The 26,114-nt window shown below is 41.6% G+C and overlaps 1 protein-coding gene across 7 annotated transcripts in view; it reads right to left on the bottom strand.

Annotated features, from left to right (window-relative positions):
* The window catches only part of DOCK3 (dedicator of cytokinesis 3), a 694,815-nt gene that overhangs the window by 13,207 nt on the left and 655,494 nt on the right, over positions 1-26,114 (bottom strand). For 4 of the 7 annotated variants that reach the window (XM_054034104.1, XM_054034108.1, XM_054034106.1 and 1 more), the window contains 12 exons: positions 22,795-22,936; positions 21,212-21,378; positions 20,561-20,647; positions 19,877-20,056; positions 18,510-18,593; positions 15,524-15,640; positions 12,936-13,057; positions 10,994-11,129; positions 9,923-10,004; positions 7,634-7,786; positions 3,369-3,487; positions 2,217-2,304 (listed from right to left, as the gene is read on the bottom strand). In XM_054034104.1, the coding sequence (XP_053890079.1) occupies positions 2,217-2,304; positions 3,369-3,487; positions 7,634-7,786; positions 9,923-10,004; positions 10,994-11,129; positions 12,936-13,057; positions 15,524-15,640; positions 18,510-18,593; positions 19,877-20,056; positions 20,561-20,647; positions 21,212-21,378; positions 22,795-22,936 (1,477 nt within the window). The remainder of the gene's footprint in view (positions 1-2,216; positions 2,305-3,368; positions 3,488-7,633; positions 7,787-9,922; positions 10,005-10,993; positions 11,130-12,935; positions 13,058-15,523; positions 15,641-18,509; positions 18,594-19,876; positions 20,057-20,560; positions 20,648-21,211; positions 21,379-22,794; positions 22,937-26,114) is intronic. The other 3 variants (XM_054034109.1, XM_054034110.1, XM_054034105.1) reach the window with 2 other exon arrangements.

Raw genomic sequence — 26,114 nt, 5'->3', positions numbered from 1 at the left:
TTGGAAATTACCAGGATCGATATGGCTACATCTCTGAAGACATATCACTGCAGAGGCTCCCTGGATCTGTCTTCCAGCTTTGAAACTGTATGGAAAGGGGACAACTGCAGGTTTCGATCTGAAGTTGGGGGCTTTGGCAGTGATATACTGGAGAGCATCTTCCTGTGATTTATTTTGGGGAGACAATGCCTGTCACAGATTGGTGATTATATATGATATAGAGAAGAATAAAGTCAAGTGGTGTCTCTTCTAAGGCAGATAGTGAGCTGAGTTGAGGCTGACATGTCCAGACAAGACAATTAACATGCCAAAGCATGGTTGTTGAATCAGAACAGAAAGTCAACTGCCTTGGGCTGCATTTAGGATTTCCTGAAATTTTCCCATTATTGTTCTAGCACTGATGCAGTTCAACTGGTAAAAGCAACTGTGGGCATGCTAGTATAGACCAGCCACAGGTATATTTACCAGTTTGGTGCTCTATAGTATAGGGCAGTGGTTCTCAACCAGAGGTACACGTACTCCTGGGAGTACTCAGAGGTCTTCCAGGGGGCACATCAACTCATCTAGATATTTGCCTAGTTTTACAACAGGCTACATAAAAAGTCAGTGCAAACTAAAATTTGATACAATGATTTGTTTATACTGCTCTGTATATTACACACTGAAATGTATGTACAATATTTATATTCAAATTCATTTATTTTATAATTATATGGCAAAAATGAGAAAGTCAGCAATTTTTCAGTAATAGTGTGCTGACACTTCTATTTTTACGTCTGATTTTGTAAGCAAGTAGTTTTTAAGTGAGGTGAAACTTGGGCGTGCGCAAGACAAATCAGACTCTTGAAATGGATACCCTTGTGCCACCATTAAAAATAATATGCAACAGTTGTATGCCACAAAATGGTTACCAAGCAACAATGTTGCTACTTGAGAGTACAGAGCAAAGGTCAAATGTTAAACCTACACAATGTTCTACTGATCAATAGTAATCTTTCTCTGATGGGACTAAAATTGACATTCATAGTAATATTCTGTACTAGGATGATAACCACAAGCACTAAACTAGAGTTTCTTTCTTTTCCTTTCATTGAGGCACTTTTGTTAAAAGGGAGAAATCAATAGCACTGATCAGAGGGAATCTGAAAAACAGATGTAAATCTCATCCACTAGCCCATTACACTATGTCGAACTGCCCCAGCCCATATCAGTGCCTAGAACTACTGTACATGAGCCTGTTGATGGATGGTTCAGAGTCTGGCTTCTGCCTGTCGGAAACAACACTTTAACCAGCTGTGCTCCAGGGAGGAAGCCACCATTGAAGCTCCTATTGCCCTAGAGCAGCCAAACCATCTGGTGGAGCCGAGTGCACTTGGTGGTCAAGTTCAGCAGTAGGAAAGCAATAGCTGAACAGTTTTTCCCTTCAGCAGCTGGTGTCACTCTGCTGTCAATGAGAATTAGTGCAGAGGGCTTCTCACAGGAGAAGGGCTTGGACAAGTTCACAGGACATGAACATTAACAAAAAACTAGTTGGTTAATGGCACTCTTGACTTACAGACAATGGTAATGGTTCAAAAGGTTGCACATATGCCTGCAGCTGCATTTATTTACATTCACAACATGGCTCAGGAACTGGGATTCCCCGATCGTCCCCTACAGAGTATTATAAAACATTCCTAAAGAGACTAACCAATCAAGCACCTGCCCTTGATATGTGCATGAGGCATTTGCTTTTGTCAATAGGGATTCCAGTTTGTAACTTAAAAAAACCACGACAACTTGATTTAACAAAATGTTCATCTCTACTAATGACTATCAAATGTCAAAAGCTACCTCACAGGGTAGTTTGGAGAATATTTTGAAGAAAAAAAGCTCAATACACATATGTATTATCTTTGGGCCAACTCCTGCAGCCTTTACTCAGGCAAAGCTCCCACTGAATTCAGTGAGAGTTTGTCTGTGTCAGGACTGCAGGATTTGGCCCATTGTCACTAACAAATGGTAAAGAGCTTCTTTAGTGGAGGCATTTGTGCATCTCTTTGTAGATCTAAAGCATCAGCACAGCTGTCTTTAGGCTGGCAGAAGCTCCCAGCTTAGTGAAACTCTTAGCCTAAGAATGTGACAGGATGTACAGAGGTTTGAAGTCCATAAATGTACAAGCACGAACAGAGTAACACTACTACAAGATGCAGTAACATAATTAAGAAAAGGAATACCTTTCTCAGCAACAGATAGATTGGGATCACTGCAAGGTTTGCATGGTCCGATCACTTGTTGGATCAAGGCGCGCTGAAAATTTGGAGGCTAAAAACGAGGGGAGGCAGCATAGAAATGTGAAAACAGTTACAGATTTGCCAATATAGAAACCTGTGATAGCTGAAGAGCCCAAGTTAAAAATCCATGGAAAGCTCTAGCCTCTGAGCTTTCACATGAATGTCAGTAGGCAAGGGGCAGATGGGAGACTGGTTGGAGGCACTGCATTGTTGGAAACCATTTTAGCCATTTATTGGTTAAATGTCCCTGTAAGTTTTAACTCTTAAAGCCTCATAAGGGTTGGGTTCTGGTTACTCCAGAAACCACTTCTTGACCTCCATGGCCCTGGAATATTCCACAGCAGCCAAGATCAGCTAATGCAATCAACCTCATTGCTCCCTAGGTTTATTTGTGAAAGGATGGGTTGTTCTCAGTGAGGAGTGTTAACTACGGAAGTTGCTTCCCCCATCATTTGAGAGATCTGATTTTTTGACCTTCGTATCATGCTGCCAGGCTCAGCTGTGCTCCCAGCCCTTTCTGGATGGTTTTCATGAGATGCTTACTGATGGGATGATGGTAGTGTTTTGAGGATATATTTGCTCTGAAGAGCTCTGGGTTTTGAATCATGAATTAATTTGTCTTTGGTTTTGGGAGACTGGGTACTATATTTCATTTATCAATTGTGGTGGCATTTTATAAAGTTGATTCATGTATTTCTAGTTCTAAAATTGTGCCCATCCCATGCTCTAGGCTCCATGTACAAAGTCAAGTCATGTGACAGTTTATGATGGATCAGCGTTTACTGGTCAGGTTTAAAGTAAGAAGAGTCCACCCCCACAATGAGGACCCACAATTGCAACATACTAATATGATGCTGATTTTAGTGTTTCAAAAATAGTGGTTCTGAAAGGGGGAGAGAGACAAGTATAGAAATCTCTGCACAATCTGATGAGCCACTCCGTAAATGTAGCTAAGTCAGTGGTTTCTGGATGCAGGGGAAGGTAAAAAGGGAAGAAGTGAAGATAATTACAAATGACAACAGTGGATCTATATGGTAATCACAAATACACAAATGCCACAGCTGCTGTACTAGGAAAGAACAGTAAGTCTATTACCTGTCCATTTTCCATGATAGCTGCAGGATACATGGCACTGCTTGGTCGGTCCCGGTGGGTTGGCAGCAGCATCATCAGCTCCCGAGTGTGGCGGTACTTATCTGGTAGAGAGGGAGAGCCTGTAAACAAGTGAGAATAATCACGTACACATGACAAACCACAGAAAGATCTCAGCTTGGCCCAGTGATCTAGTCCTCTTTCTTTCCTGGGACTAATGAATTACCCCAACAATTTGGATGATGATCTTACAGGACTCCAAGAAGACATGGTGCTGAGCCCACTTAGCAGCTGACTGTAGGTAGGTGCAGTAATAATCCATTTGTTATACAGTTAAGATATGGACACATTGTTAGGTTTAGGATGTACAACTCAGCAAGTCACTAGCTGTACATTACAAGCCACTTACCCCTAAAATAAAAATGTATCTGTCTCTGTGGAATCAGCAGCAGTTGTGGTTTAATATGCCTACTCTTCCCTGGCCTAATAAGATATCAGAGGTATGTATTCAGATGCCATAAAACTGAATAAGTATGAATGGGATATGAATTTGGGATACAAATACAACTGATGCTGGAATTTGCCAGTGGTTTGAGCATTGGCCTGCTAAACCCAGGGTTGTGAGTTTAATCCTTGAGGGGGCCACTTAGGGATCTGGGGCAAAAATCTGTCTGGGGATTGGTCCTGCTTTGAGCAGGGGGTTGGACTAGATGATCTCCTGAGGTCCCTTCCAACCCAGATATTCTATGATTCTATGTGTGTCAGAGATGGTACAGATAAATGGTGATTCCCATGCCTGGCTTTCTCTTTATTAATATTAGCCAGATAAAAATGGAATGTTCTTTGACAGTGTTTTTCAATCCTTTTTCATTTGCGGATCCCTAAAAATTTTTGAATGGAGGTGAGGTCCACTTGGAAATCTTAGATATAGTCTGCGGACCCCTCAGGGGCCGTAGACCAGAGGTTAAAAACCACCATTCTGTGAATTTGAGGGCACTTTGTTTATCACTGTGCTTTCAGATGACACATAATTACCAAGCAGCATGCTGCTATTCTGAGAATATGTCAACAGAGGTTTGCCAACATGCTGGTATATAGTAGGAGGGTATTTGCTCGTGATCCAGTAGTTGTTCGTAATCTGGATAATTGCCAGGAGATATTACATTACAGAGGGTCTATGTGTTTCATGTTAAATATTTATTGGAGTGCAGCATTTTTTACCAGCCTACTTTGTTTTTTTACATTAGGCACCATGTTCTGCAAGGAGCACACCACACACCAATGGGCTTACTGATGTATATAGCTACAATGGTTGTGCCACAAGAATGATTCACATTAATGGGATGGCTTGTGGATGTCTGGTAATACTGATACACACACACTCATGGATACACAATAATATGCAGAAGTTAACACTCTGAAGCTGCAGAAGTGAGCTATAACTTGTACTTATTATTTGTGCCACAAACACACACTTCACAGGCAGCAGCATATAGCGCATTACCCAGCCATGCCTGCTTTTGAGAAAGACATGCCCCCTTTTGCAAACTTTCCACAACCACACATGCATTACCTGAACAGCACTCCAACATTAATGAACAAAGGCTTTTTTTTTTCTAGTTAATGCAGCTTTTACAGCAACAGCAGCATAATATGCACCTTTTTGGACTGATATACAGCACACCGTGGAGGGAACAATGTGGCCAGCAGAGTGCAGAATAAAATCCTATACTTGCAACAATTTCATCAGGGGGTGTAAGGCCCAGATAAATTTAAACCCCAGCACTGCATAAGTAAATGCAAAATATTTGCAACCTAACTCCAATCACAATTTCTCCACAGACATAAAACAAATACATTTAGACATTCTTAATTCTTATACACATTATCTTTAAAAAGACAGCTATACTGAGTCTCTTTTTACTTACATACACAATACAGATAGTCCTATTTCTGCATGACAGATATAAAAATACTGAACTTATGGGGGTGCCAAGAACTGCATCACAGCACAAACCACATTGCAACTTTTTTCCCTTTTATTTATCATCTGATCCTCATTTTTCTTCTCATGGGAGGAAATTGCAGCTATATGTGCCATCAGTTTAGAAAGAATCACAAATCCCACAAGGCTTTGCATTTTATGAACTTTAAAATCCCTTGCTCTATGCTGCTTTATGGTGGCTGAATGTAATTTTTAAAACCGGCCCTCCTTTTTGTGCCCTCAGTTTGGAATTGCAAATAACTGTAGTTAAAAATGTCATTATAAATAGTGTCTCAGCATCTGATTTGCTGGCAGAATTGTGGGTGCAAAAAAAGTGGTTCATCTGAGATCCTGTTAACAATCAGGACTGCTATCTTGGACTTGGCTAAGGAGCATCTTCTCTGAGGCCCCCTTTTGAGTTAAGTAAACATTTAAAAACAAACTCAAACCTTTTAAAAAGCAACAGAGGGTCCTGTGGCATCTTTAAAACTAACAGAAGTATTGGGAGCATAAGCTTTCGTGGGTAAGAACCTCACTTCTTCAGATGCAAGACTCAAACCTTTTAAAAGCTTCCAGAGCTGCCATAGGGATATTCTTCAGAACAACATTGCAATGCAGTGGCCCTGCAGACTTTACAAAACTCAGCTGAACGTACCATTGATCTCCTATGCTTTTCAGCTTGTAGCCCTGCACATGTAATGTGTGCAGTGTTTTACACACTGTTTATAGGAAAGCAAAACTTGGTTTATCAGGGCCTGGGAGGATTTTCATTTTACTCCAACATTTTTAACAAAATAAAATATTAAAATTGACACAAAAATACTGGTTTTAGCAACTCATTTTCAATTAATTGAGGAATCTGTAAATTCCTGCTAAATCCTTCTTGATTCTCCCAGTTCTATTGTTTTTTGAAACAATTTGCTTCCAACCCCAAACATGAACTTTTAGCTTTGATGAAGATTTTTATTTACTTTAAATGCCAAGTACAGAGGCTCTTTTACCATGCTGAGTAAAAAGCTGGGACCTTTGCTCTCTAAGCCTGAGAAGACAGCTGTCTAAAGGAAGCATTGAGAATGACTTGACAGCTCCCACAGGGAGTACTCAATATGAGCTGCCTTTAAAGTGTATTGAACATGCTCCAATCCAGTTTTAAAATTATTCCTTTTAAAACAACATTACATACCTCCTTATAGGACTCCCTGTTATAACTCCTGGTTAAGGAACATTGGCTCATATCTTCTTTTAACCCCATTAGAATTAGAGTAGTGCCTGATCTAAGCGATCTCAAGGGGAGTGAATGCAATCTAAAAAATTCTCATTGACCTTGTCTACAACACAGTGCTGGCTCTTTTGCTGGGGCTGGGACACGGTGTTTCCCAATGGGTAAACAGGTAGTGCTGCACCAGGCTACGTTAGGGTTTGGGTCAGGCCAGGCAAAACCAGAGAGGAACACACTCTTTAAATTGGCAAATAACAGTAATTTGTAATGTGTTTCTCACTAGTGCAAGCTAATGGAGTTCTTACTGTATCTTGATTACAACATTTCTTTATAATATTCAACTCCCTGGATCCTGGCTGGAGGTGATGTGCATTATAACATCACTGTAAGGTTTGCTATGTACTATTTAATCTGTTCTTTGTGGATATGATCAGTATCAATTTTCTTGCTATCTTCCCGCAAATAAAATGTTAAGTTATTAATACATATTTCTATTACTTAGTTTACTTGGCTTATTGTTGACCCTCAAACAACTGGTATTTTTCTCCTTCAGCGAACAGTGCCACATTTTGGGAGTGGGAGATTAGCTCTACCATCTCCAGGGCTGGGGGATTCAAATGCTAGTTGAACCCTAAGTGCAAGTGACCTGGATGGTCTCTTGATCACTGTGGAAATTAATTCACCTCACAAAGCCACCTCTCTGCTCAGACTGACGTTAGTAAGCATGCTGCTGGACAGGACTGCAGCTAACAGGACAAGCTGGTGCAAGGATTAGGGAAATGGGATGCAGTTTTTCACCTCTAGGTTAAGACGTGAACCTACAGATGAAAGCTTTTAACAACTGATAAATACTAGAAGTAGAAACAGAGGTAACCAACGTTCAACCTAGGACCAGAGGTGACAAGAACTGTTAAATCTGAGAAATTCTAGGTGGCCATGTGAAATGAGTTGATAGCCTTAGTACAGTTCCTGACTGATGCAGCATCTCAATTGGTAACTTTGTCGGCAGTCTCAGCAGAAAGGCCAAGGATTGAACGGGTCATGGAGACTGAACTATCCTCTCACCTCTAGAGGTGGTCCCTCCAGGACAGAGATGAGGCACATTGGTGGGGGCAGTGTGGGGAAGCTTGCACTGCTGCCGCCCGTGCTGTATCTGTTCTGTGGATAAATAGAGGGCTTCAGCCTCCAGTGTTGTCAATCCAGCACCTTTCACCAGCACTAAATTAAAAAGAATATAAATAAATATAAAAAGGATAGAGGTGCATTGGCAGAGCTGCATGTGAAGTTTGCATGGTACTTTGCTCTAGCCAGTGCCATCACTCATTTTAACAAGCATCAAATTCCCCCAATTAAAAAAAAAAAAAAAAAAAAAGTCAAACAAAGAAACCAAAGCCATGTTAATTTTAACACAGTGGAACTTTTATATAGTGAAGTTGTTTTTCCTGCTGATCAATTTCACTCTAAATGGAGCTTTCATAATAACCAGATTAGAAACTTGCAAATTGCAAAGTATGGAAAAGATCTAAGACTTTCATTCCACGTTACCAGCAAATGGAGTTTCATAATAATTCATTAGACTGTGGAGGTAAACACTGCTTTTTGCCTAACTGAAAATGGACAAAACTGGCAAGGAAGAAATGTTTTATCTTGAACTTATCAAAATGTATTAGTAAGAATGGCGAGTAAAACAAAATAAAATAAATAATATCTGAAAATGTCCCTTCAAATAATACACTTTTAAAATCACTGTTTCTCTTGCTGTTTCCTTATTTGTAGTAAGTAGAGTTATCTAGTTCTCATCTATGGGAGGTGCTGTTGACTTAAGCATCAGCCAGACATCCTTTTATATTGTTCATCACTTTGGTTCCTAAGCAACAGCAGAGACCACAGCTGAGGGGGCAGTTGGTGATGCTGGGAAGTCAGACAGCTCAGAACGACTGGCAAAGCCTGTGGCTGTGAATACTGGATTTCTGAACTGGAAAATAGCTTGAAATGCTGCAAGCATCAAAATCTCACACTGCTCCCCCAAAAGATTCAGGACTCATAGAACTAGCTGGGAAGGTTCATTTACAGAGCCTTCCTGACATGACAGCACCATATTCAGTTCCACCTTCTGTTCCCTGCTATGTCACCTTTATTCTAATTACTTTATTATTTGTGTTGTCATTATTTTCCTCCAACTCTTGAAAATTAACCAAGCTATTTTTATTGACATAAAGAATCCCATTCCTCAGCTTTCTATTCCACCTGATCCTTCCGTTAAATCATCCTGCTGCATTTCTGACATGGCAACAGACTGTGATTTATGACTTCATTGTAGGATCATGCACAAAGACAGGCTGGACTGAGAGGAAAAAAAGCTCTTATTCTAGTTAAGAAGAAACAAATTCTGCCCCCTCTTCTGTGTTTACAGAGACCCCTGGCCACAGTGCAACCAGTGGAATTCTCTTGTGTGGGGAAGAGGGACAAGATCCGAGCAACTGGAGCCAAGCTCTACAGCCTGTACTATAGAGGACTTCTGTATGAGCCTGTGGAGGGAGATGCAGCAGTGGCTGGGGTGGGGGCAGGTGGACATGCAACAGAGCTGCCACAAAAGGGGAAGGAAACAACTTGAATGGAGGTACTAAAACTCTGAAGCTGCAGTAGCAGACATGGAATGACTCTGCTGCAGTTCTGAGGCCTGGGGAAAAGGGGATTCACTGCACTAAGCCTCGTTAGCCTAAGAGGTAAGGGACAAACAAAACATTAAGAGGTAAAGTATTTTGTGTTTGTTTTTTTTCTTGTCTTCAAGTATGATCCAGCATGAAAGTCCTCTTTTAATTCTGGTATCTCTCATTCCAAGCCCTTCAACCTTCATTGTATACATGAATGTTAACCCTTCTCATGACTTCTTTAGAATGGTCTAATTTCCTTAAAGACACAAGATTGAACTTTGCCTTTTCTTGATATTCCACTTCTTGCAAGCACTGTAACAAATAATTATTTACATACTTCAGTAGATTGTTTGCCACAGGGCAGTATGGCATCCTTTCCCTTACAAAGTCTGTGATGCAAGTGGTTGGCTCAATTGTGTGGAAGCACATTCAAAACCATTACATAGCTAAATTGCCTGAAGTTAGCAAGTACCAAAGGTATACACGCCACCAAATTTTGCTGAAAAGATGACTGAGACCACTTTGGGGGTTACACAAAACATTTCAGAAGAAGTCACTGTTGAAAAATCTCTAATAAAGTAAAATCGTTAAATTACTGTATATTTCAAGCATCTCAGCAGCACAATTTATAAACTGATAGGACAAGAGTCAGGGCCATTTGGGTTCCTGAACTCTTCACTCAAAGTCCCTCCATTCTTACCTCGTGCACTGGGAGGGGCAGAGTTAATCATCTGGGATGGTGCAGAGTGGGTAGAGCTCAGGCTTGAAGTGGAAGGACTGGCCTGGGACGAGGATAAAACAGAGACGTTGGTGACTGAGCCTTGGTACCTGAAGTTAGGGTAAACAAGCTGCAGGAGGCAGAGAAATCAGCAAGACAGAAAACTGAGCAGACTGGTGCATTATATATTCACTTGCCTCAGATCATCAAATGTGTAGGGAATGTGACCTCTGTCTAGGTCACAATTAAACTCACTATTAACACTGTACAGTCATTGGGCTGTGGGACCCATTTCAGCCTTTCAGATTGATTGTCACGGATTGAAAGAGATATTACTAAGTAAGATAAGCATCTCAACAAGAAAAACTAACTATTCTGCTCATTAGGTGATACCACACCCCTTATAAAGATGACCTTTACTTTGCTCTGTTCTTAGGCTACACTAGGAACTTTTAATTTACACCTATAGAAGAGTTAATAATATTTACCTTAATAATATTTACCTTAGAAAGAAATCACTGGGAGCCATCTCTGCCTCCATGGCATTTCTATCAATCTTTAGGAGATACTGATCTATACACCAGGTCAGACTCTATGGGATTATTGCTATATCTTTTCAGTTCATAGCTATAGATAAATCTAAGGGTACATCTACACTACAGGGGGGAGTCGATTTAAGATACGCAAATTCAGCTATGTGAATAGTGTAGCTGAATTCGACGTATCGCAGCCGACTTACCCCGCTGTGAGGACGGCGGCAAAATCGACTTCTGCGGCTTTCTGTCGGCGGCGCTTACTCCCACCTCCGCTGGTGGAGTAAGAGCGCCGATTTGGGGATCGATTGTCGCGTCCCAACGGGACGCGATAAATCGATCCCCGAGAGGTCGATTTCTACCCACCGATTCAGGCGGGTAGTGTAGACCTAGCCTAAGACAGAAGAGGTCTAAGTATGTCTACTGTACATGTAAATGATTCTTGTCCCAAATACAGCCTACAGGGCATGTTCAATTATATTCCTAGCAATAGGTCCTTGATGTTGTATGGCAGCTATACCTGCATGTGGTACATGTCCTCAGCGGTCTCCCCTACAGAACTGTCTGTTAGGATAACCAGGTTTCCTGTTTCACTGGAAGTATGGGAGGAAAGAGACGATGACGAGTGTCTGACTGAACCCAGCAAGTTCAATGGGCTAAAACAAAAATGGAGACAGTGGCAAAACAGGGTGCAAAGGTTAGACAATATTCTTTTCCAAATCTTAGTTTTAAGTAGTGAGGCCTGATCTTCAAAGGTGCCTTGGACTTGAATGCCTGCAAGTCCCACAGACTCTTGTGTTGAACACCTTTGAAAAATCAGGCCATAAATGCTTACCCCTTTCATTTTCATAGCAATGGTAATAAGAAACCAATACCATTACATTTCAGTTAGGTCATTCAAACTTCAATCTGGGGCCAAGTTGGCATCTTTCCAGGAACCTGAGTGCTACACCTAATTTGCCTCAAACAGAGCAGACTGAAACCGCTCTCGTTTTTAATACTGAGATGCAACCTGTGGAGACAGTTCCCAGGAATGTTTCATCGAGCACCAGCAGAGGCTACTCAGATCAAGATGGAGCATTTCCTGCATAGTCTGTAGTCTCCGTAGTCCACACCTATGTATTAAAATTGAAGGCAACTGCAGCTGAATGTAGAACTCTACGCCCCAAATGGCCTGCAGGCTACACTTTGATCTCTCATGATGTAAAATTACGTTGATATATTCCTCTCTTACTCTGAATCATATACATAATACACACAGTAGAATCTTGCTAAATCACACTGACAACTTGGAAGCCCTTTACAAGTTGATGACTTTTGAGAAAAGTGCCATCACTTTGTGTGAGTGGTGGACTATGGAATTCTACCACACAACTTAACTTCTTGGATTTACGCACCTGAGAGTGAGTCGCTGCACCCTCTCCTACTGAACAAAGCTTTAAAAACAGCTACATGGACTCACTCTTCAAAAGGAAAAAACTGAGAATAGCAACTGAGACTTCACAACTCCTTAGCATTCTTGTGTTTGTGGTTCTGTCTTGTGAGGCTATAACTCTTGTCAACTAACAGCACATTTTATAGGTGCTAAAAATATTTGTTTGTATCCTGAAGTCCTGCTATCATCAGTTCTCGGGTTGGCTTTAGGGATGGGTCCTCAATCTGAATAAGAATCAAAAAGTTCAGATGCTTATCTAAACCTTATAAGCCTCTTAAATCTGAAAATTGGCTTGTATGATTTTATACCATTCTGATCTAATAACTTGAAAGCTTCTCTTATTGTATTTTGGTTCTAGTCTAGGTTAGAAATCAGAATTGTAAACACAACAATCTGAACATCTTTAGAACCTTAAACAAAGATTCAGTTTGAGTTCAGTTCCAAAAATAAGCAACAAGACTTTTTTTTTTGGTTGTCAAAGTATGTGTCTTATTTAACTTGAGCAGGCTGCCAATCCCTCATTTACATGTCAGAAATATTAAAAGTTTGGACCTTCAAAGTCATTGTGAATTTTGGGCTCTGAGAAAAACCTAAGTGCCAGTTAAGGATATTTTATGTGTATGTATAAACATTGCGGTGAAGTGGCTATGTGTCAGCTTCCAGCTAACAAGCGCTTAAGATCTCTATTAAATCCCTGGTTTCTCAGTGCAACACAGCTTCCAACCTAGACATGAGAAGGAACGGATGGCTTCACTTCAAAGCTTTCCAATGATGACTCTAAATCAAACATCAGTGGTCTTTGCAGACTAACAAAAGGAACACTTTTCTACAAAGGCTGATGTTGCTGCCTCCACAGTACTTCTAGCTACCTATGAGGCTAGGCTTACTTGGGCCCATAAATTTTATTAAAGTCTCTCTTTGCCTTTCCATGGAGTTTTGAGAACCCATGCCAGTACAGAATGGTACATTTAGAACTTTCTGCTTAAACTGTTAGACATTCTAGAGATTACAGCAGAAAAACAGGTACCTGTGTCGATGCACCAGCTTGATGCTCTCTGGACTCATCGGGCCGTGTGACACAAGAACACTGCTGCGAGGGGTGCTGGTACCAGAACAGGCTGGACTCAATTTATCCAAACCAGGCAACTCCTACATAGGAAATACAAAATCATGTATTTACTTCAGAAATTTTGGGCTTGATCATGGGAAAAGGGGAATAAGCTTTCCCTTTTTGTCAAAAGATTGGAGATAAATCTGTGACTATGTTCTTCACAGAGCTATTATGGTTCTGCAATTAGCCCAAGAGCTTTCAGACCCCTTCACTCCCAACCTAATTAGCTTGTTACCAACAATTCCCAGGCACCTTCTCAGCAATTTGCTGGAAGCTTAGCCATACAATGGAGCAGATTGCGACTGCCTTCATTTTTAATATGAAGATAGGCGTGCAGAGAACACAAATACCCGCATGTAGTGTGGCCCAGCCACTTGTACAAAGATAGGGAACTGCAGGTTGGGAGCTGTAATCTATGGGGACCACATCTCCATATTAAAGGTGGCCATATTGTAGAATTCTGGAGGCCTCATTTGTGGCCATCCTCACATAGCTAACACTTAGAAAATGTGGATTTGCCTTTCAGCGTATAATGTAAAATTCTAGCATATGTAATTAAAAATGTTTTCTTAAATCTTTGAAAGCTGCTCCTTCTTTGTTTTTTAAAATGTTTATGAGGGAGTCAAGAGATCTGTGAAAATGACACTGTACTATGAATAGATAAGTGGTCTGCCATTTCTTAGGACCCATTTAACCCAAACACCTAAAGGAGCTGTCCCAGAGCACTGAAGAATAAAACAGCATAAAGGGACAAGTGGACATCAAGCGACAGTGGAGTCTATGGCTTCTCTATAATGTCTGACAACATTATTAACAATCTGAGAAGCAGAGAAATTTAGACTTGTCTTGGGATCACTGACTCTACATGAACCACTGATAAAAAAAAAACATTAATCAGACAGTCAGCACTTGCAGAGACACTAATGATTATTCTATGACTGTTCTATTTCTCCTCCTCACCGCCAACAGGTGTTGCCTTTTCAGTGATGTGCCTCAGAATATTGAGGATTAGGGTGGGATGTATAGGGGATAAATTGGCCATAGGGAAGAGATGACCATGAGACTACTATGTGATCAGTTTTCTTCAAACAAAACAGGAGCAGTCTTCTAAATGAGCTTTATCTTACACAGCGTTAACTTTTCTAATTCTGAGTTGTTTGGTTTTACAGCTTCAGCCAAATCTTGAGACACTAGTAAATGAGAGGCAGCACAGTTTGCTTTTTTTATAATTAACTTATTAAGCTTTCAAACAAATTGGCAAGAAAAAACTTCTGATCACACAACTCTTCTGAGTGACAACACATTAGCATCACGTACCTATTTATTATGTGCTATTGAAGCTAACTTATAGTCTGTATCTTCTTAAATAACCATGGATGTCCTGTGCTAGTGAATTTTAAGAAGTGATAATTACCTAAAATGGCCGTCTCCCCTCACTAAGGACAGCTGAGTGGCAAATGTGCTAGCAAAGTAATGACTTCAGTAGCAGTTCCAAGAGGCAAGCTCTTTTTAAATCTCCCAACAAAACTAAATGGAAATCAAATCATGTACACTTGGTTAAACAACACACTAAACAGGCCCCACTATTTCAACACTGGAGATTCACTTTGAAATTTCCTAAAGCACATTTTAAAGTGGAAGCCCCTATTTGTTCTTTCTATTGTTATAGAATAAAATACACATAAAATATGATTCATATATGTGAAACGGTGACTGCCAATTATCTACCCTGAGCAGATTTCTATGGTATGGAGGTAAAAACATCAGCAGCTGTTGGTGCCCTATGTATAATAGCTCTCTCATTGTGGCACTGGACTAATGGTTGGACTTTTCAGGCTAAAAAGCCTACGAGAGATAAGGGCATTCTGACTATGGAACTGATCCTCTGCCTTCTACTGCTGTCCTTGTTGGTGAGAGGACTTCCATCCCCCAGTGCAGGGAGCAGGAAAGAACTTCTCCCACAAAAGATGACTAGAAGGCATATCCCATCAACATCCTGGTCTGCACAGCTCATTGCTGAGTATGATCTACCAACCAGGGAATGTGTCCAGCCCCGCATCTGGGTGGCACCTATGCTGCATTCAACAGGTTGCAACAGGATGGCTGTTTTGTGAGATGGGCAACTAGTACTGTCTAGTCATCTTTCTCTCCACCCTTGGCACAGCACCCTATGATAAGGGCAAAATTTTGCCCTACGTTACGTAAGACAGTGTGAGTATTCAGCTTCACAGACCTTCTGCCATATCACCAGTGATATAAATTAGAGGAGAGGGACCTTGAAAAATCCCAGGGACTATATTAAAGGCTCAGTTTGCAAATCTTTTTGGGCTTTAATTCTTGCACTGGAAACAAGGTTTCTTGTAAGAGTTAGACAATCCCATAGGTTTAATATACACTACTTTTGTCCAGTTCCTGTGTGCATCTCATTGCAACTGAACGAATTGTATCATGGCTATGTACTACTGACAATGACCCGGAAGTGGTGGTGGTGGGGATAAGCTTACATGGTACAGACTAGATCGCATCATTTGGAACTGATCAATCAGTTTCTTATGTAGAGGACGCATCTCTGGATGTACAAATTTCTCATGTACTGCCAGACCCACTCCAAGAACATGCACCTATTAAAAAAAAAAGAAATTATAACATCATGAATCAAGAACATCTTCATTCAGCCTAGAAGACACTACATAATTATATCCTCAAGTTTGGTCAGCGAGTGAGAGAGATCTGTAAAATAGTCTATTGTTCATTTGCAAGATTGCTGAAAATTAGTAAACATAAGAAAGCTGACAAGTATGTGATTAGCATACATTTTAAGTATGAGACAACCACATTTGTGACATGTTGGATTTACAGTTGCAAGAGAGAACAATAAAAAAATGACAAAATTGATTCACTCTTGTAGTGGGGCGGCTGCCCCACTCCCGCAGAAAAGTGGTTAAAAGCAGGAGAGGGCTGCAGCAGGGAAAGGGATTAAGAACAGCTGGGGAAGCTGACTGGGTAGCTGACCACAGCTGTGGCCAGCTTAATCAGGGCCCAGCTGGCCCTTATAAGAGGGCTATGGGCCAGAAGCTAGAGAGACTCTCTCTCTAGCTTCTGAGAGAGAAGGACCTGGCTCCCTAGGAGCTGAGCAGGGTACCTAGGGCAGAGCAGTGCTGGGGAAGGGCAGAGGAAGCTGGGGAGCTCCAGCCTAGTAAAATCCAAGGCTGCAGGCCTTGTTAAAGGCCTACAAAAGGTACTGGGGCTGCAGAGGGGCAGCCCAGAGATAGGAAGAGGCACCTGGTCCAACCCCCGTTGCTGATGATGACTGGTTTACAGACTGCAGTCTGCCCCAGGGAGCGGGGGCTAGATCAGGGTGACCAGACAGCAAGTGTGAAAAATCGGGACGGGGGTGGGGGGTAATAGGAGGCTATATAAGAAAAAGACACAAAAATCGGGACTGTCCCTATAAAATCGGGACATCTGGTCACCCTAGGCTAGATGGTGACTGGCACTAGCCACTGAGGCAAGGTGGGAATAGAGGGTTGGGGGTCCCCCTGGGTGGGGAGGCCCAGATTGGGGGTTACTGCTGGGGGCAGAACCCGGATGTAGAGGAGCACTGGGGTCCGGGAGGGACACGGGGGCCAGCAGCAGGCAAGACACCGGTCTGCAGAGGGCGCTCTGGGCTGGAAGAGCTAATTCCCAGGACGACCAGCAGGAGGTGCCACACCGGTGAGTCCTGCCCCGCCACAACTCTGCAGTGCAAACAGTGTTGAGTCCTCACTCCAACAGTTCTTTGTGACACAGGAAATTCCTTTCTCCATATCTTCACATAATGTCAGACAAGGGATCAAAGTTGCTAATGGAGATTTGTAGGGGAATTGTCTACAATTAATCTGAATAGTGGCAAAGCTGCATGTACACTACTAACCGTTGGCTCTCTATTGCTCATTTATTTATTCATAAAGGTGCCATTTTTAAAGGTCATAAATATAATAGTGAGTAGGGTTATATAAAATCTCAGATAAGAGAGCACAGTAATACTTAATAATAATAATACTTAGCATTTATACACTTTACATCATGTACAAGTAGTAGCTAATTGATCCTCACGACTCCCGCTGAGTATTGGTAAAATAACCATTAACCTTATTTTGCAGATGGAAAATCTGAGATACACAGGGATTAAGTGACCCTCAAAGTCTATGCTACCTCTGCTGAATAATCCTCAAACTCCATTCAAACTTGGACAGACTTTTTGAATATAGCTTAAGAATGACCATACCTGGTCAGACCAATGGTCCATCTAGCCCAGTATCCTGTCTTCCAACAGTGGCTAATGCCAGATGCTTCAGAGGGAATGAACAGAATAGGGTAATCCTCAAGTGATCCATCCTTTGTTGTCCACTCCCAGCTTCTGGCAGTCAGAGGCATAGGACATCCAGATCATGGGGTTGCACCCCAGACCATCTTGGCTAACAGCCATTGATGGACTTATCCTCCATGAGCTTATCTAATTCTTTTTTGAATCCTGTTATAGTTTTGGCCTTCACAACATCCCCTGGCAATGAGTTCTACAGGTGGACTGTTCATTGTGTGAAGAAGTACTTCCTTTTGTTTGTTTTTAATTTGCTACCTATTAATTTCATTCGGTGACCCCTGGCTCTTGTGTTATGGGAGGGGGTAAATATTTTGCTAATCATTCTTTTAACAGTGATATGACTTTTCTTTCTCATCACATCACTGATTTACAACACATCTGGTGAGATTTGATATGTTTGTGCAAGTGAGACACTGAGAACACTGGATAGAGCCAGGGATAGTGCAAGTAGGCAGGGCCGGCTCCAGGCACCAGCGAAGGAAGCAGGTGCTTGGGGCAGTCAATGGAAAGGGGCAGCACGTCTGGGTCTTCGGTGGCAGGTCCCTCAGTCCCTCTCTTCCTCTTTGAGCTGCTGCTGAAGTGCCACCGATCAGCTTTATATATATATATATATATATATATATATATATATATATATATATATATATATATATATATATAAAATTTTTTTCCACTTTGCCGCTTGGGGTGGCAAAAAAGCTGGAGCCGGCCCTGCAAGTAGGCTCTGTATATGCTTTCTCACATGGTTCTGCCAACATATCTCGGTCATCCATGTGCCACCCTTACTATGTCTACCCTGAAACTCCACTGAGAAGAGGTTGCTAATTGTCCCAAAATGCTGGGTAGTTTTGTAATGTAGAAAGACATACATTGCTTAATAAAAGGAGAAGCCACACTCATTTAATTTGTTAGCTAAATCAGGCTTCAACTCAGGTCTATAGAGGTGAAAGGCTAGTGCATTATTAATTCATTGGGCTTCTCACTTCCCTATGTTTTAAATATACTGCAAAGCTCTTGTGTTCTTTGCTTCTGAATGAATTATTTAGCTCTCGGTTTGCAAAGTGATTGCTGAGGAATCCACACACTATCACAGCATTCTTCCTTAATCTTTAAAAGCACGGCAGTACCTGTTCCTGCATGAGCTCTTTGAGCTGTGTGATTTTTTCTGCATCTCCAGGGTGCTTGGTGATATAATCTTTATCAAAAAAGGCCTGTGGGAGAAAGACAAATCATCTCCTTATTAGGAAACATTTCATTATGACCATATGTCAAAGAGGGAGAGAAGAAGGAACAGAAATCCTAGGGGATCCAAGTACACTTAGCAAACAGAAAAGTCCATTTAACTGATCTCTTCTAGTATTTTGGGACCTAGATGAAGCTACAGTACCACAATTTTAGCTGCCTAGATAATTCTGATACTCAGTTAGTCAAAGGGATCACTGTTGAGTAGCATAAGGTATTCCCTTCCAGCCCCAAAGGATCATGAATCTAATCAAATCTCCCCACATGACAGTGCAGAGCACTATCATTAAGCCCATTACTTGAATTTTATATAGCTTCTTTCATTTAAGTATCTCAAGAAACTGTAGGAAATGAGTGACTAAAGTAGTAAATGTAAGGGATGAAGAGTTTTTTCTATGCTTCTCTGTAGGGCACACACAACCCAAAAATGTGGACCAGAATAATCATTTTTCAGTATGAGTCCCTGTAGCTCCCTTTTGTAACCAGGGCCGCCGAGAGCGGGTTCGGGCCCCGGTGACATTTTTTTTTCAGGCCCCCCAGCAAGGGCGGACCGGCTAAACAGGGCTGACGAGAGGGGGGGAAGCCAGGCCCTGGGCCCCCTTCTGGACCGCCAGGCCCCGGTAATTTGTACCGGCTTCCCCCCCCTCTCGTTGGCCCTGTTTGCAACATACATCTTTAACTGACTCCTGGTGAAGGAAACAGCACATTAGGTCCCCTTAGGACTAAGACTATACTGGACATGGTCTGGCAAAGACAACTCTTTGGAAGTGCCAGCCAGCAACTTTCCCTCAGCAGGAACCTCATCACATTCAGTCTCCATCAGCACAGAGAGCGAGTCCCACTGCCTGCTTTGCAAAATGTGTTTACAATGTGGCAGCATATAAACTGCCTGTTTCACTATTGTACATGCAAGATCAGCTTTGCTGTGTCAATCAGAATTCACACTTGAGAAGCTGAGTTTTCAACTGTGGCCATCTAAACAGGACATCCAGAACCCATATCTGGACATTCACATCAACACTTAGCTACATACAACAGGATTTATATGTCCAAGTGCTGATATATAAACAACTAAACATGGGATTTCAGCATCCTGTTTGGATCACAAGTATGAAAACTGGGCACACAGGGGTAATTTCTTATATTTGACTTTTTATTATGTCATGCTCTTTTCAACACAGCAGGAGAAATGCTACTTGGAAAGAATTGCTAACAGGTTGATACTAAACTCAGAGGTACAGTTCTTGCTTACCTCCTGGTACCGTGCTATGCCACCATTCACAGCTGCATCAATCACTCCATTCAGACACATACTGAGCAGGTTAATGTTGCCATGCATTTGCTTGTGCTGATACTGGCTTATCAATGTCCTCAGCTCCTGGTTTTTGTTCTCAACAACTTGAATGGCATTTTCCAAAGGGCTCACCTCGACCTACAAGGCAACAAAGAATAGTTTAATGCCACGGACACTTCACTGCCACCATGTTCCCTTCCTTACTATGAAACCAATTCCTACTACTGCTTGATGAGCACTCTGATTTTTTTCTGATGTGCAGACTAGCTAGCCATTTTGTTATGATGGCTTTTCACAACAGTTTACTGTGTGTCAGCAATACATCTCAGTTCACCTCACTGCGCACTCATCTTAGCAGTTACAATAGCTGTCACATGTCTCTGAATAACTGACTGAAGATACTGTCAAGATTCAGAATTGCACCTCACTGGCACTTACTCTGACTGCTCTGTTCCCTTCACACTGCTGCTCTTGTTATGTTTAGCAATTATTTTGGCTTTGGGAATGGATTCTGCAATAGTCACCAGTGAAGCATGATTTTTTTTCAACTGCAAGACCCAGCCAAGAGACTTTAAATTGCCCATCCTTCATTCTGAAGAAACTATCCATTCAAATCCCAGTTACAAGTATAACAAATGTTACCAGCTCTCTTCTCTCCACTTCAAACCACCGGGAGATCCCAGGTAAACTGTGAGTCAGTGTCAGAGTGGTACGTTCAATCCACAAGCTCTGCAAAGAATACAGTAAGTGGGGGACCCAGTGAATCAGGATCTGTACACTCTTATTCTCACTGTAGTTGTTCAGGAGTTGCTGAATAGAAGAGTGCATTAATACTCTGAGCAGATATTATGTTTTCCACAATGGAATGTAACATGAAACTGAAGTTTGCTTTACATTTAAACCCAAAGAAAAAAACTCAGTGTGCTTTAAAGCAATGCATCACACTTTTCAGTTAGTTTCTAGACCTCAGACCCTAGGTCTAATATCAATTAGCAGGGAACTAAGAAAGCATTTTGAGTAATATGTCAATCAACAGAGCAAGCCCCATTGCTTCAGAATCCCTCTCCATGGCACTGCCACAAGTACCTTTTAAACAGAGTAGGCTTTACTTATACCAGGTGTGCAACCATTGGGCTCAACAGTCCTGCATTTTATTTGAATTAAAACAACATCTTGCAGCACCAAATTAGGATTAGGGCCCCATTGTGTGATGCACTGTACAAATGCAGAAGAGGAAGACACTACCTGTCCTGGAAAGATTAAAATTTAGTTACTATTACTGAGTGCTCCTACCTTAAATTCATTCTCTTTGTCCTTTGGACCTTTGTGGAAAGGCCTATCATAGCGGAATTTTCTGATATTGTTGACGCGATAAAAGCTCTTTATACGATCAGGCACACGTTCCATTTGTAGCACATCAATATTGTCTGGGATGGGAGTCACTGCATATATCTGTAAATCTGCAAAATGAGGAGTCAAAGAAACACACGGAGGCATCAAATAAGAAAACAATGAGACAAAACGTGACTCCCTTAGGGATGTCACATGTTACCAAAAGAAAAACGATGGAGAAAGTGTGAAATCCATGCTTCCCTTTTCCTTCCATTACACACCTCTCCTTTTCACTTCTGCTTCAAAGGTAGCAGCAATTCATTGGGCTCGCATCTCCAGAGCCAGGGGACCCTACAGTGTTGTTGGAACTTCAGGCCAGGTTTTCAAAGGCATTTAGGCAACCGAATATGCACCTAATGGGATTTGCTAAAGTGCCTAAGCAGTTGATTCCCATTGATGATAAAGGAAGATAGGTGTCTAACTTGCTTAGGCACTTCCGTAAACCCTACTAGGCATCTGGGCTGCATATTTCAGCACCTAAATACCTTTGAAAATCTGGCTTTTACTTAGGCTTTGTCTACATGCACAGGTTGTACTGATTTAACAAAATCAGTTTAGAAACCGATTTAGTTGAACTCATGCAACTTGTGTCTAGACAAGGCATTAGAAAGCAAAGCAAAAGAAAACCCAAATGATCACAACCCAAAACAAACCCTTGTTATTTGGTGTTTCAGCATCACACAGCAAGGAAAAAGTGGGTTCTGTCAGGGATGGAAGGCAGCAGGAGGAGTGGGAAATACTGACCATTCTACTCTTGGTAAATTTAACTTGAGGCTATTAGTCAGTAAAGTCAAAGTACTGTTCATTATCGTAACTAATGAAATAGGAGCCAGCGAGCAATCTTCCCCTCCCATCTCACCTAAAATGTCACATTCTCAAACAAATGCCATGTGGTCTAGTCCTCAGATACTGCACAGCAACATTACTTTTGTTGTCTGCATTTAAATTCACAATGCAGATTAGTATCAATGGGATGAAGTGGACTCAAAGTCTGATGTACTGCATAAAAGAGGCAGATAGTCTGGATGGAAAAGAATGTGCAATGTAAAAGGAAGGTGAAGTGAAAAACAAACAAAACGGAAAGTATGTCGACAATAGGTATGAATCTAATTGCACAGTTCTCTCTTGGGGAATTGCAGAAGGTAGCTGGGTGGATGTCTGGTGAAATGTAATGTTCAATAAGGGAGCGAGTGTCACGGACCAGACTGGGCCCTGTGCATGTCTTCCCACACAGTCCTGAAAATGTATATCAGCCATGACTTGGAGTATTCCCTAAGCAAAAGTGACAATTATGTCCAACTGGTGTGCAATGATGTAGATAAATATCCACTAAACACAAGTTGGAGATGATGAAAATCATGACACCTATCACTAAAGCCAGAGATGAACCAAGATCTTCTAAACTGAAACCGTTTTCCTTTCCCTACACTCTTTGTGTCCTACAACAGTTTGATTAATATTAGGCTGCCTTTATGAAAGGATACACTGAGCATCACATTGCAAAATGGTGTCATCTGGATGGTTTGGGTGCTGCATTGCAATGGCTTGTGGGAACTCACTCAGCATTCTTTGTTGGAAGGTCTCCAGCCTTTCGTAGTCATGGCCTCGACATACATACTCCTTGTTCTGCAAAACAAACAGGCATGAAAACCACTAAATCCCTAAACCATTCTCTTTGCCTTCCTTGCTGTTTAATTGGAAGAGGTCTTCTTCATACATAATAACAGGCACAAATCTATATATTTTAAAATTTTTGTTTTATTACATAAAAATAAAAATTATAAATGATAAAGTTTTGAAAACATCTTTAAAAGATTTAACTACTTAATTATACATTATTACTATTAATTATTTACAATATTTAACTTTACATCTATCTATAATATGGATGCCATCAAACATAGGAATCCACAACTCAGGCTCCAAGATGTACTCACTGTTGGAACTTGGACTGAAACAACTATTTAGAGCAGTGGTTCCCACACTTGTTCCGCTGCACCGCTTCCAGCAGCTCCCATTGGCCCGGAGCAGCAAACCGCGGTCACTGGGAGCTGCGATCGGCCAAACCTGCGGACGAGGCAGGTACACAAGCTGGCCCGGCCCGCCCCGCCAGGGGCTTTCCCTGCACAAGCAGCGGAACAAGTTTGGGAACCACTGGTTTAGAAAAAGAAGAACAGGAGTACTTGTGGCACCTTAGAGACTAACAAATTTATTAGTCTAATAAATTTGTTAGTCTCTAAGGTGCCACAAGTACTCCTGTTCTTCTTTTTGCGGATACAGACTAACACGGCTGCTACTCTGAAACTGGTTTAGAGTAACTATTGGAAGTAAGACATATTTTACTAATAATCTAGTTTCCTCTTTTGTCCCATTAAAGATGTAAATTAATCCACAGCAGGTCCAAATATGTTTTAAATTCTTTTAACCAAGTTGACAGAGTAAGGAGCAACAGGTTTTGTCCTGAAATGCAGAATCTCTTTTTTCGCAAGCAAAATTAATGTATTGTCGTTTTCAAAAATGAACATAGATAAAGGGTTGAATCCTCTGAAGTCAATGGTGTAACCTCAGCATGATTTGAATGGAATCAGGATAGGATCCAGCATCTCTTCTACATCCACCCCAAAAATTTGTCCTCGTTTTCATTTGACAAAATTTTGCAGTGAAGTCCAGAAAATTCCAATTATGAGACACTCCCAAAAGCAATGTGCTGACTTTTTTCACCCCAGGTTTAAGGAAGTCTGCTAGTATTTCAGCTGTAAAGTTACGGAGCACTGCCACTGAACAAAGATATAAACAACTGCATCTACTTACATTGTATTTGTAACAACTGAAGTAGAGGGGTAAGCTAAGGCTTCAAGCCACGGTTTATTGTGTAAGGATAGCCTTGCAAATCTCACTCCCATAGACATTTGAGGCTTATGTATTGTGACAGACCCAGACCAATGGGGTACAGGAGTCTGGTAGAGGGCAAATATACTGGTCACTGGATGAGCAGTTTTCTGTTCCCTGAGTGACCAGAGCAGGGGCTGCACTAGAGTAATCAGGAACCTGCTAGAACCAGTTCAGGCAGGCAGGCTAATTAGGACATCTGGAGCCAATTAAGAAGCTTCTAGAATCAATTAAGGCAGGCCAATCAGGCACCTGGGTTTTAAAAGGAGCTCACTTCAGTTTGTGGTGTGTGTGTGAGGAGCTGGGAGCAAGAGGTGCAAGGAGCTGAGAGGGTGTGCTGCTGGAGGACTGAGGAGCACAAGCGTTATCAGACACCAGGAGGAAGGTCCTGTGGTGAGAATAAGGAAGGTGTTTGGAGGAGGCCATGGGGAAGTAGCCCAGGGAGTTGTAGCTGTCATGCAGCTGTTACAGGAGGCACTATAGACAGCTGCAGTCCACAGGGCTGGAACCTGGAGTACAGGGCGGGCCTGGGTTCCCCCCAAACCTCCCAATTGACCTGGACTGTGGGTTCTCCCAGAGGGGAAGGTCTCTGGGCTGTTCCCCAACCCACATAGTGAATCTCTGAGGCAAGAAAATCCGCCAATAAGCGCAGGACCCACCAAGATAGAGGAGGAACTTTGCCACAGTATTTGAAAACATGATTTATAATAGGGCCACATATTTTAGACAGAACCTGCTTAGATACCTATCATAATAGGAGTGAGTCTTCCAGATGTTTTTTAAAATAAGATATAGTTGCTTATGTCGAATATAGACTGCTAAACCCATCTAACTTGTAAATACACATAGAAATCTCTGTTGGTTGAATCTTGTTTAGTTTTAAGTTGATCAAAAATCTTATTATGCTATTTGGCGAAACCATTTCCAAGATGTTTCAGCCTTTTATCTTCGCTTAATTTTTTTGTCTGGATCTTTAAAAACAGGAGAGAAACCTGGAAACTCCCTCAATTGTGCACAGAGGCGCAAATCTTATTCTCATCCCACACACTGAATAATTCACTGAGAAGGTCTGCAGGGACCCAGCATGATGAAGGAATCCTCCATGCCACACTTGGAGAGCAGCTCTGCAGCTGCTCCTTCAGACACTACACCTTTCATGGAAGGGAATGGCTGTGCCCTAAATCTCTGGGCCCCAAATCTCCATTCTTCGTGAGAAGTTCAGGTAGCCCCCAAAGAGCTGACTCGCTGAATCCTCCTCTTCCATGCAGCAAAACCATACTGGTCACACTGCAGCCATAGCCCTCTATGCCCAGGCAAGTGTGTGCAGAAGCACTGTAATCTAGTCTCAAAATAAATACTGAGCTGTAACTTTGGGAAAAAACCTGCCACAGTCTGAGCCTTCAGTGTGGTATTCATCTTTGGATTACATTAAAAGAATGCTCCATTACTGTAAGTTAAATTAGGAAAAATGATACGGCAAACAGAACAAGGCTTTGAGGCCCTGGTAATTTGAAGCAGTTCCTTTCATCTCTGCATGTTGTAATCAATCCTAGAGTTAATGCTGCTCAGTTGTAGAATTTCCAGATTGGTAAAAGAAGGCTGATATAATCTTTAGATCTATAAAGCCTCTAAACTTATTTGGGATCTTTCCATTCTGTAAGAAAAATATGATGATTTTTTTTATAGAGCTCTTTTTCTAAAACCAGCTGAGCAATTAAATTGGATTAATAGCATTGATTAATAGCATTAATCACAAGAGATACAGGCGGAATGAGCTAAGGGTGAAAGCTGCATTTAACATCGACTGGAGAAGGACATTTTGTTCCTTACCTTTACATTATATTTTTGCAAGAAGCTCCTCTAATTCAGAACTAACGGGCTGTTCCACTGTCCTCCCACACATCAGTAGATTGAT

Source organism: Malaclemys terrapin, chromosome 7, assembly GCF_027887155.1.
Source record: "Malaclemys terrapin pileata isolate rMalTer1 chromosome 7, rMalTer1.hap1, whole genome shotgun sequence".
In the NCBI taxonomy this organism is placed as follows: domain Eukaryota; kingdom Metazoa; phylum Chordata; order Testudines; family Emydidae; genus Malaclemys; species Malaclemys terrapin.
Note: the sequence above shows the minus strand (reverse complement) of the source record. Positions and strands in the feature narration are given on the sequence as shown.